Raw genomic sequence first — 12,437 nt, forward strand, 5'->3', positions numbered from 1 at the left:
AAAACCACAGTCCACAAACAATCATACAAACTAAAATTCATGTAAAATAACCCTAAACTTCATAAAAAGTACTGAACATCAAAGATAGTAAGTCAGTGAAGAAATTGCGAAAAAAAATACAAAAATCATTAAAATTAAAGGATACATGATTTATGTGTAAGCTAACCAGACGGTTGGCTTAGAGAACGCTTGCTTTCTTGGTAGATTGCCGGATGGTTTAGTTTTAGTAAGAAATAAATGTTGATTAGTACTAACTAATGAAAAAGCAAGAAACCATTAGAAGTGAACCCATATTCCATGTACATGGTATAACTAAAACTATTAAGACAAAGTGGGTTTGAATGGAAAACTAAATGTATAACCTCAAGAAAATATGAATGTGAGAGATCCCTTCTGCAATGTGGGCAAGAGTCCTGCTTCATAAGAGGTTTATCCACACAAGGAAGACAAAACTCATGGTCACAATATGGCAAGCTTTGAAGATCCTGAAAAAAGAAAAATTATTTGCAAAAAACATTTTTTTTATGTATAAATAGAAGTTAGTTGTCATCGATTGAAATTTGAACCTGTAGGCACACTGAACAATGAATCTTTTCCTCGGAGGCATTTATATTGACATGTCTTCTACCTTGGTCATAAATAAAGCAAGAATGAACAAATTAAGGAAAAATGAATCATGAAACACATGAATTTACAAGCAGAAAGTTAAGAATTAATGCAAAGAAAAATTGTCAGAGAAGACAAAGAAAAACGAAAAATGAAATGGGTAGGTATAAAGCTCCATCGTATAACCAAATAAGAAAAGATCAAATTTCGGCATTTATTTTAGATTAGAAAAAAAAATGAAATGTAAGTGAAGGAGGATAAAAAAAAACTCCATGGTTAATAGCATCCAGAAATCCATATTGAACTTAAATATTTTTTTCTCTAAATTTGTAACCGCTACATTGATTTAGAATTGATTAGGGATGGTAAATATTGATTCAAGAAGATGACCATGATTTATCATAATCGTTACCATTTGAATAGAGTTTAGACCGAAAGGATTTTGGAAATTATTGATCTTAATGGTGGCTAATTTGCAAGACCCAAAAAACTGATGAAGAATTATATTTTAATTAGAATTAGTAGGTGTAACTAATTAACGTAATAAAAGATAAAGAAGAAAATAAGATCAAGTGGCGCACATAGAAGATAAAGAGGTGATGAGGGTTATTGATATTAATTAACGTAATAAATACAATTTTGATGAGCAATAAAGCACCACTTAATTCACGTCATTAGTGTTAGGAATTTGATCAGACTTTAAAAGGATCTAAAGGTCACAATTGAGGATGAACCAAGAAAGTAAGAAAGATTAAATCTAGACCATCCTTTAAAAGACCACACTAATTAAATCTTGATCTGTTTACCATATCTGACAGTCCAGATTAAGGGTTTCATTCACTTTCTTTCATTTAGTTGATCAATAAATTTATTATTTTTAGGGTGGGTAATAGATCAAAAGGTGGGGATCGTAACAAAATCACAACGAACGGCCGGATTCGTCTTTCGACTTGTCCCAGTCAGCACAAAACATTGTGTTTTATATAATAGACTAGGTATAGCCCGTGCCTCCGGCACGACCAAAATTGTTGACACTCAATAAATATGGACACAAATGCATATTGTTGAATCTACATACCACATTAAAATTGTCACATGTCCGTTACATTTATAATTTCTACATAACCATTAAATTTGAACTTACAAATTGTCACATGAATTTTATTCTTTATCTTTAGAATATATTCATCACCCAAACTTTTAATTTCTGACCTTCCAATGATGTAAACACAGTGGGCGGCCAACGTTAAAGTACGACTAATTAAATAAGCATAAAAAAAACTAAATACCGATATATTAGAAAGTTAAAAAATTCTAAAAAATGAAACATAAAAGTGTTGATGCCTAAAACTGGAGACTCGATGTTACCAAAGTCCTGCAAGTCGAATAAACTTAAAACAATTACTATGTCAGGTTGAACAAACAACAAAGTAAAACAACAAATGGAAATTTTTTATACAATTGAGTTTTCACATATTTTTAAAGATTTGAACTTAGAAAGACTATTACAGTAAACTTACCAGAAATGTTACGGAGTAGCATACCTGCATCAATTAAAGCTTGCAATAGCCAGAACCACTTTTCACAGTACAAAAGATAAAAAGAAATTTCATATACGAAATTTTTACATCAATCATTTCAGTAACATAAATCAAATTCCCCAAGGTTTGGGTTGTGACATTTGTTGGGTCAGGTTCAGGGTACTTCATGAGGCAAATGCACAGTAGAAATGGTACTTGGCTAGATAGATATAAATAATTTCTAACTTCAAAAACAAACGTTTACCTGCATGTGCAACACTACAAAACTGAACTGTAACAGAAGTTGGTTTAAGAAACTCAAAATCCCAAATAATCTATCAAAATATGGAAAGAACAACCCAAACAGTAGTGCTAAGAGCGAAAAGGTCAGAATAAACTATTACCAACAATTAAAGCTCCAAAAGAGGTTACTTGAAATAATGATTCAAACATAGATGAGACTGTGTGGACTTCATTGTGCTCTTGGTTAATGCTTTCAGCCCTTCGAAAAAAATTATTCTAAATTATCATCACAAATCTTGCTCAACACTTCTAATCTATAAAGCATTTCAAAAGGACTTAAACTACAAGTAAAACATGTTCTATGTCAAAAAGAACTTCAAATTTGAAACAAAAAACAAAGTAAAAACACAAATAAAAGAATTTTCTAAAATAGAGTTTTCACATATTTTCAAAGATTTGAACCAAGACCAAACAATTTAGAGTAAGCTCACCAAAAATTATGCCGATAGCCCAGAAGGAGAAACATATTTGCTCCTGCCGAACTTGCAATAGGCAGAACCACCTTTACAATACACAAGAGAAAAAGATAAAACTCGGATACGAGTTTTTTTACACTAATTTCTTTAGTAACATAAAAAAATATCTTTAGATTTGGGTTGTGACATTTTTCTAGCTGCAAATAGGTCAGGCCATGGGGTTGCTTCAAAAATCAAAATGCACAATAAACATGGTACACAACTCCAAGGATATAAAACTAACCATGAAAGCCACTTGACCTCTTTAATGTTACTAACTTATAATTTTTCTATTGAATGAAAACAATTTGCAACATATTTTTTCGTCAAATGAGATAATGTGGGCAAGTATTTTTTTTATCACATCTCTATCAAATGGTTTAGAGGGAAAAGAATAATTATGACAGTAATAGAAGTCAAATGTTTAATAAGAAACACAGTTTTGTGAAACAGTAAAAAAATACGAAGTTTTATGATACCAGATTCATCTCAATCAATTCCGCTAATCCATTCAAAGATATCAATAATTTCATCCTACACAATGGAGGACCAGAAATAGGAATATGTATCACAAATGTTACAAGTTACTCACAACTAAGAACTTGGATTCACATGTCTTGGAAAAGTTGAATACAACTCCTGCATAAGAAGACACTGTATACTTAATGAGTTACGAAGTTTGAAGTTGTCGTTAAAGTATTAAAAATAAAAGATACAAGTAATGAGAGAGATTATTATCGTTGGTGATATGGATTCTGATGATTTAAACTTGAAGGGCAATATCAACGACTTTGATCTCATGAAAATGCAAAACTTATACTAAACTATAAAGGAGAGAATTTTGATACCAAAATATTATGTAGTTATAGTACTGCTTCCAAACTCTATTGAAAATTTTCACTACATTGGAAAATTTTGATGTTTTAGTTCCAAATCTTTTGTTACTTAAAATCGAAGGAAACGGATAAAAGAAATTAAAAAAAAAATTCAAAATGCAGAATCCACTGAAATGTCCCACACTTTCGAAATCATATACAAACATACTTCTATCAAAGAAAAAAAATTCAAAAATGGAAAACCGTATAAAACTTTACGGCTTAAATTCCAGGGCAGTATAGCATCTCTAACATTGAGAGAAAATAACAACTCCTTCAATAAGATTATTTATAATCAATTAACTGAAAGATGGTATCCAGCTTCATAAAAAACTTACATTCGACTGGTTTAATTTCATCGGAATGAGAATGCTTTAGGGTTATAACCTATTAACAGACGAAGCAAACTAATCAAACACCAATTAAAGAATTCCATCCAAGTACTACACATTCATATTGAATTAAAAGAAATCAGAACCATACCTGCCCTCACCTCGATTCCTTTGAACCCTGAAAACAGAAACATGGAAAGAGATGATTAGTGTAAATCAAAACCCTAGTCAAAGTGAAACCAAAACGTTTACCAAAACCCTAATCAAAGTTAAATGAAAGCTTTCTTCTTAATGGCCAAATCCCGACCTTGAAAATTAATCTAATTGTGGCTCGATTTTGTGATGGAAGTGAATAATCCAAAGAAGCCAGAGAGGTTTTATGCAAGAACAAAAATAGAAAACCCAAGAAAAGAAGTAGATCTTATCCGTTTTTTCGAATAGTTGTGTTTCTGTAGTTGTTCAAACAACCAAGTAATGAAAAAGAATCATGAAAATTTTACCTTTAGGAAACATCTGAAATAATTATACATCACAATAGCAGCATGAGAGTCTTCCCAAGTCCAGTTGGCAACGCCACTAATGTATTTGTAAATAGAGTTGTGTTGTTGATAAAAAGTTGGTGATCTCGAACTGGTATATTACCTATACAGGAAGAACGAGAACAAAAAAAAAGTGAGATTTTATTCTTAAGTAACTCGTATCAAAAACTTCAACATGAAGTAAATCTCATAGAAATTCTAAACTACTACAAATCCAAAACTAAACCTTGGTATATCCATTACATGAAGTAAGTCTCATACAAATTCTAAACTACTACAAATCCAAAACTACACTTGGGTAAATCCATGTTTTTGCTGCCTCCAGACCAACTAATCCTCATTTTTCTTATGAGAAATCAGAACCATACCTTTTAATGAAAAAAGTATGGAGAAAGAAAGAGATTGGGTGAAAAGTAATTAAGTTAGGGTTAAATTTTGTAACGGAAAGATGATAGGTTATAAAAATTCTATACCTTTAATGGAGGGAGAGAAAGAAAGACCAAGAAAAAAAACTGGTATCTTAAATTTGGTAACTGGTGTCTTCAATTTTGTACAAGAAAAAAACTGATATCTTAAAGGCTAAAAATAAATATCAACATTTAAGAGGACGATCATGAATTGAGAGGTCCATGTATCCAAAGGACATAATTTGTTAGATTAATTAGACGGTCTAGAGTAATCGTTTTGGTTACTTTCTTGTATTGGGTGGGTGACCATTTATTTTACTTTTTATTAGGTAGGTAATAGATCTAATGATCAAGATTTTAGAAAAATCTCAACTAACGACCGGATTTGTCTTTCGACTTGTCCCAGTCAGCACAAAACATTGTGTTTTGTTATATAGATTTATTTATATAATAGATGTTGATACTGGATAACACACTCATTGTTATAGAAATTGTACAGTAAGTAAGGTTTCTGGATGTCAATAATAAATATAAAAGAGTTACCTTTCCTCTCCGATATTGTTTTTGCAAGAACTCTAGTACCTTTGAATCTCATAGATTCACTATTAATTGCATAACTTTTATATGATCTTCAAGTTGATCTATAAGTGCCTCTAGGTAATATCATAATTTTATAAAGAAAACTACATAAAACATTAAAATAACAATACTCGTGAATAGTTGTTTATTTACATTATCAGAGCATATAATGTTTTTTTTCTTGATATTTAGTAAGAAAATGACACACTCGAGCTTACATGAACTTTAGCTAATAGCAGTAGATGTTAACATGATTTTGTGGACGTGATATCATCCTAATGAGTCGTTTGAAATTCTAAAGTATTTTAAATTGAAAGTTAAAGGCTCACTGAAATGATCACTAAAGAAAAATGTCAAATTGAGTAAATGGAATACAAATTAGAAATAAAGAATAATAAATGGTTACAAAGAATGTTCATTGGTCTCCAAAAATGCTAAGACAGAGTTGCAAACATGCTTGATTTGCTAGGTTGGACTTAGCAGTTTTCTCTGTACCAATAGTAACGCTTCTTTTCATAAATGAATTTGAAGTTTAAATGCGGCAAAACGACTACCCACCTTGGGGCTGTGGTGGCATGTGCCCCAAGACGCCCCAAGGTGGCATCGCCCCTGCTCTCTACGATCAACACGAATGATGACACTAAATCTTCATTTTCTGAAGATGCTTGGCTTGAATCTATTGCCTTAAAGTCTTCCTTTCTTCGTTTGTGAAAGAAATCAAAATCGGAGAAGTTTTCTCTTGCAGAGTACTAGTTGAACATCCTAATCATTTTGATTGGAACTTGAGGATGTTGAGCAATCTTTCCTCAACTCAAGCCATTGCAGCTTTAGATTTTCTTCTTCGCTTAAATGCTTCCGTCATCCCACATTCCAGTTTGCCTAGCTATTATGGACTTTATCGAACAATGATCTCTCCTCTTTTAACTTGTTGTGTAAACATTTAGAGCAACAAATTTCTCCTTCCATCTCCTCTAGAATATTTCCCCAAAGGCAAAATTTGGAATAAATTTCTTGCATCTAAAATCTCATTCTTCCTGTGGGGTATTTGGCGTAAAGCAATTCCTACTACGACCGATCTCTCCGTAAAAGAGGTGTGATTTTGATTAACAGATGTATTCTTTGTATGGTTGAAAAAGATTCTTGCAACCATTTGTTTCTAAAATACCCATATGCCTAAAAAAATTTGTACGATCTTTGCGGTAATTTCTCTCAAAATTTTAGTGTTTGTGTTTCAGTTGAAGAGGTGATAGTGGCTGCCAAGAAAGTTAATAGAGTTCGGAGATCTTTTTTGATTGCCTTTTCTCCTTTTGCTATATCTTGTGGGCTCTTTGGTTGGAGAGGAATGATAGGATTTTCAATGAGAAAAGTACAGGTCTCCCGACTCCCGAGCAGCTAACAATTTTCATTAAAGACTTATTTTTCTATTGGAGTTCCTCGTTGGATTTTTTTTTTGATGAACAAATCCTCATTGGATTTGAATATGACTTATTTGTTTTTGAATTCGCAAACTTTATTTTCCACGTAGTTTTTTTATTTTATTTTATTTTATGATTATTTCTTTTTGATTTAGTCAAAAATATCGTGAAAGAAATGTAGTAGTTTGACTTGAATTGCTCTAGTAGGAACTTCATGTAATTATTGACAAGAGATAAATAGGATACAAAAGATTTGAAATAATGTTCGTCTGATATTAGCAAAAGGTTTTTGGTATAGGAAGAGCACTATTGAGTAAAGGCAGTGCGTTAAAAAGGTCAATTTATGTATTTGCTCTTCCTTTACCAAATTAGTTTAAGGAGGGCGTTATAAGGATCATTCAATAAATAGTGCCAAAATAGAAGGACTCAGATAAAAATTAATAATAAATCTAATATTTTATTCAGTTGTAGTTTCTCTCACATAAACAACCAAAACCCTAATATCGTCACTACTATCAACATCACCATTAGTATTAAAAAACTTGCAAAATTTACCATCACTATAGTTCTAGTTTCGAGCTTTTAATGATGCGTCAAGATCTCATGGATGAGGAACCACCGTTAATGAAGGAGGCAACCTACATCGAGAAAGACGATTCCTTTGACTTATACGTAGACAACGACTAAAACGAACCCATCGACTTAAACGGAGTTATCGAAACAAAGACATTTATAATGAAGATAATATGTCTCAGATAAAGAAATATCATTTTCTTGTCTTCCTCTATGGTTGAACAAAATTTTAAGGGGTTTCGGTCGTTTTTTTCTCGTAAAGAATTTTCGGTTGGATCGATTGAAAAAGACAACAAATTCGTTAGGGTCGGCTGAAAAAGACAACAAATTTCGGTCGCAACGGCTGAAAAAGATGACAAATTTCGGTTGGGTCGATTGAAAAAGATAACAAATTTCTGCTGGTCCCGCTGAAAATAGCAATAAATTTCGGTTAAGATGGCTCAAATTAGTCTGTTTTTTCAACCGCTCTGGCCGAACTTTTTTAAAAGTTTCAGTTGGTATTCATGAATTTTTATTTATGCTAAGTGAAATTTATTTTTATGTAAATGTCACTTATATATTTTTTGAGTAACATCCTTGTTTGTATTCTTCATTGCAACATTGATACTTGATATCTTCAAAAGTTACTTTAATTAGTGTTAAAACCCTAAAAATTTATGGAGAAATCAAGCAATAAGAAGAATTACAAACTCTCTATGGAGATGAGTGTTGTGTTAGTTATCTAGGGTTTAGGTTTCTATCTCTATATCTCTATTTTTGATAGAATCAAACTGATTTAGGGCTTTTCTCCTTTTCAGGATGTTTATCTCTCTTCTCTCTCTTTGATTTAATCGAAGGTTTTAGGTCGAACAAGATTCTCTCTTCTCTCTCGAAGGTTTCTAGTCGAACATGAGGATACTCTCTTGTCTCTCTTTTGGTCCAAAATAATTTGATGGGAGGGACCAAAGTATAAATTTGAGATATTTTTAAAAAAATGTTCATCCCTCCCTATTCTAAAAAGAGTGCTCTCCCTATCTAATGCACTGCCTTTGCTAAAAAATGCTCTTCCTATACCAAAACCCTAGCAAAACTATTAGGTATCTCGATACAGATATATATCTTAGACAATGTATTTTTCTAATAAATACATGTTCCACGTGTTAGGTATTGATTTAGAGACTTTTAATCATGAAAAATCTACTCATGAAACTAATAATATGGTCCGTTTATATATATTTCATAGTTGGATTTTAACAATTTAACAGTTTAATGTGTCATTAAAGCACACATATTTTAGGAAAATCCTCTGACATGTGCTCTGGTCTAACAGTTTTAACAATTTAACAGTTTAATGTGTCATTAAAGCGCACACACACACACACATATATATATATATCGTGAGTATAATGTCTTTATTTAGAGTGATGTCCCGGGACCAAAATCAATATATTATCTTTTTCTCAAAAAAAGAAATCCTTGATTCCTTCTTCAACTGGATTTTAACCAATATTGTCATTTGAAGGATGGATGACTTCTAAGGTTACAATGGGTTTCTTGAAGAGTGGGTAATAGTTTCAACAATAAAACTAGAGAGTTTATAATAAATGGGGTGTAGGGGAAGATGGAGAAGAACAAAGCTTAAGAAGAAGAAGTACAATTAGAGAAAGAAAATGAATATTAACTAGTTAAAAATGAAAACGATTGATAACTTAGACATATATTAGAAGAACCCGCAAGAAAATTATGAAATGAGATGTTGATAAGTTGAGAGACTTCTCTTAGATACCTTTAGATGAAATGTGGTACATAAACCACATCTCTTGAGAAGCCGATTCAAATTGAAGAAATCTATTCAGTGATCACAAGTCTTAAAACAGGGAAAGCCCCGGGTCCGGATGGGTATACAAATGAATTTTACAAGAGTACATGGGAGATTATCAAGCAAGACATCACCAACATGATTGCAGAGTATAACAATGTGGGATTTCTACATTGGAGACATAATTGCACTTTCATCTCTCTGGTTCCTAAGAAAGAGATCACTAATCACCCTAAAGACTTCCGGCCGATTAGTCTTATAAATGGCGTCCACAAAATCTTCAATAAGGCTCTTTCGAATAGGCTCAAACCCTTTCTCAGCAAGCTAACTTCTGATACACAAGCTGCATTCGTAGCCAATAGACAGATTTTGGATTCTATTCTCATAGCTTCGGAGGTGATAGAGTCTGCAACCAAATCAAAATCTTCGGGTTTGATATTCAAGATTGACATTGAGACTTCGACAATGTGCGACGGGACTCAATTGACGTAGTATTACAGAAGATGGGATTTAAATGGAGATGGAGGAGATGGGTCAAACAAGGTATCAAATCAGCACACTTTTCAATACTAATCAATGGAAAATCGAATGGCTTCTTCCAAAGTTCAAGGGTCTGAGGCAAGGGGAGCCCTTATCCCCTTTCATATTCATACTAGTTGGGGAAATCTTCTCTATGTTAATGAAAGAAGCTCGAGTTGTGAACAAGATTCATGGGCTAAGGGTCAAAGAACACGGAACCGAGATAACCCACTTACAGTTCGCTGACGATACTCTAGTTTTTCTACAAGCTAATATTGAACAAGTCCGAGCTGTAAATGTAATTATCTATCGCTTTGAAGCTTTAACAGGTCTCCGCATCAACAGAGACAAGACTTCAGTTATAGGTTTAATACGGAACCTGAATTGCTAGAAGAAATCAAAGGCATTATTCATTGTCGTCAAGAGACCCTTCCTTTCTCTTACTTGGGTCTTCCTCTTGGGAAATCTCCCAAATGCAAGTCTTTCTAGGATCCGGTCATTGATAAAATTCAAAAGAGATTGGGTGCGTGGAAATGCAAATACTTATCTAAAGGAGGGCGAATGGTTCTTATCAAAAGTACATTAACAGCCATTCCGATATACTATCTCTCGTTATTCTTGATGCCAGTCTCTATTAGTAAGAAGGTTGATCGTATTATCAGGAACTTTTTATGGGGAACAACTGCAAATAAAAGAAAATATCATTGGGTAGCTTGGTCTAAAATCAACATCAGCAAGAAATCAGGTGGACTTGGTATTAAAAACTTGGCATTGATAAACAAAGCACTTATCGGCAAATGGGTTTGGAGGTATGGACAAGAACCTCATAGCTTTTGGAGGAAGATAATTGATGAAAAATATAAGGGAGGTGCTGCTCCGTGGTTCCCAAGCGACCAAATAACATCCAAAAATGCTGGCCCTTGAAGAAAAATATCTTCCCTGACCCCTATTATCATGAAGCAAACCAAACTAGAGATCAATAGAGGTCGTCAGCTTAGCTTTTGGTTGAACGACTGGACGGGCAGAGGGTCTTTTAAGTCTAGATTTCCTACTCTATGGAGAGCTACCAAGAAGAAATTTGCATCTATAGAGGATAATATGGGTGGTGCTTTCCTCGATGATTCATGTAATTTTCATTTTTATCGGCCAATTAGAACATCAGAGATTGATCCCCTTACTTCTCTCCTTGAGTCCACAACGGAAGCTTCATCTTCCCTCAATTCCTCGATTGACTCACGTAAGTGGCTCCCTTCAAACCATGGTTTCTCGGTTAAATCTTTATATCTAGAGCTAGAACATCAAGTTGCATCCTCACAACAACCAGTTGCAAGTTGGATTTGGAACAAATGTATTCCTTCGAAAGTCTCTTTTCTTCTCTGGGCTATCATCCATAAAGCTGCTCCAACCATGGATAAGATCATTCGAAGAGGCTTTATAACTCCAAACAGATGCTCTTTGTGTAAATCCAATTGTGAATCATCTGATCACCTATTCCTTAATTGCACCTTCACTTCTAAGATTTGGCAAGCTTTAATCCCCTCTCATGATACAAACAGTAGCACTCAATCAATCTCCAACTTCTTGATAGAATGGAAACCAAAGAAAGTAACAGATAGAAAATCCTTCCTCCATCTTTGTACCCCTCCGACAATCATTTGGGTCATATGGTTAGAGCGTAATTATAGAGTTATGGAGATAGAAAGTGACAGAGAAGCTACACGGGATAATATCATCATTCAAGCTAAGAGCCTAATTCACTATTGGGCAACCAATCAACTATGAAGCAAGTCGACCCCTTTTAGCCAATACATTAGGAATTGGGATGCTTTATCTAGGCTATAAGCCTAATGTATCTATATTTTCTATATTTTCTTGTCTTTTGTCTGTGTATTGGATGGTTAGCCATCTAGGCTTCTGCCATTGCATTGTTTTGTTTTTTCATTAATGATACTATTTTATCTTCTAAAAAAAAATGTGGTACATAAACACGTACATTTTACTTATTTGTTGACATGCAGTTGACGTCGGAAGTGATACAGGCAAATACATAAATTAAATTGAACGATAGAAAGACCGAAAGACAAAAGTCGAATATAAGCTGAAATGGTCATGCACGACTAGGATAAGAGAGCTGGCTTTCTCTTTCTCTCCAAGATGAACAAAAATCTTAATTGTCTGTAACCAATTTTCAGTCTATATTCGTGGTTGGGCCTTTGTTTAATTTTTGAGGGTGGTGGGGACTCTAGTATAAATACAACTAAATCACGATTAAGAAAATCACTAATAAATATCTATTAATGAAAATCTCTAATATTGAAGACCCAAGTCTTATGAAGATTTTCCTTGTTTTGGTCAAATCTTTTAAGCCCACAGAAATCTAACTACAGAATCAAAATGTTGGTCATTCTCACTCTATATATACAACTCCCTTCCATTGCTACAACTTCAAAACATTCAACCTAACAGAGAAAGTAATCATCTACAAAGAGAAAATCAAGTTAATTTCCATTGTGATC

General features: G+C 33.3%; 1 protein-coding gene and 1 long non-coding RNA gene across 3 annotated transcripts; one reads left to right on the forward strand and one right to left on the reverse strand.

The window, feature by feature from the left end:
* Nucleotides 1-1,628: 1,628 nt before the first annotated feature.
* On the reverse strand, nucleotides 1,629-4,735 carry LOC147555586 (uncharacterized). 2 transcript variants are annotated; one of them, XR_015235182.1, is made up of 6 exons: nucleotides 4,592-4,735; nucleotides 4,243-4,269; nucleotides 4,098-4,146; nucleotides 3,477-3,523; nucleotides 2,861-2,931; nucleotides 1,629-2,628 (listed from the first exon to the last, which is right to left on the reverse strand). It is a non-coding gene; the product is annotated as an uncharacterized LOC147555586 (long non-coding RNA). The 2 variants fall into 2 exon arrangements; XR_015235183.1 differs by having other exon boundaries at nucleotides 3,477-3,538.
* A 5,181-nt stretch (nucleotides 4,736-9,916) lies between these two features.
* LOC147555587 (uncharacterized) lies at nucleotides 9,917-10,845 on the forward strand. The gene is made up of 2 exons (XM_086658503.1): nucleotides 9,917-10,250; nucleotides 10,550-10,845. Exons 1-2 carry the CDS (start codon nucleotides 9,917-9,919, stop codon nucleotides 10,843-10,845), a joined length of 630 nt encoding a protein of 209 aa, XP_086514629.1.
* Nucleotides 10,846-12,437: the final 1,592 nt, after the last annotated feature.

This window comes from Eschscholzia californica, unplaced genomic scaffold (assembly GCF_041429995.1).
Source record: "Eschscholzia californica isolate CP2 unplaced genomic scaffold, dmEscCali1.0.p SCAF_2, whole genome shotgun sequence".
In the NCBI taxonomy this organism is placed as follows: Eukaryota; Viridiplantae; Streptophyta; class Magnoliopsida; order Ranunculales; family Papaveraceae; genus Eschscholzia; species Eschscholzia californica.

Excerpts from the sequence above, each read along its gene's own strand:
- LOC147555587 (XM_086658503.1), top strand. The coding sequence starts at position 9,917 with ATGGAGATGGAGGAGATGGGTCAAACAAGGTATCAAATCAGCACACTT. Across the intron at positions 10,251-10,549 it reads TCGCTTTGAAGCTTTAACAG|TCTCTATTAGTAAGAAGGTT; the intron begins GTCTCCGCATCA and ends TCTTGATGCCAG.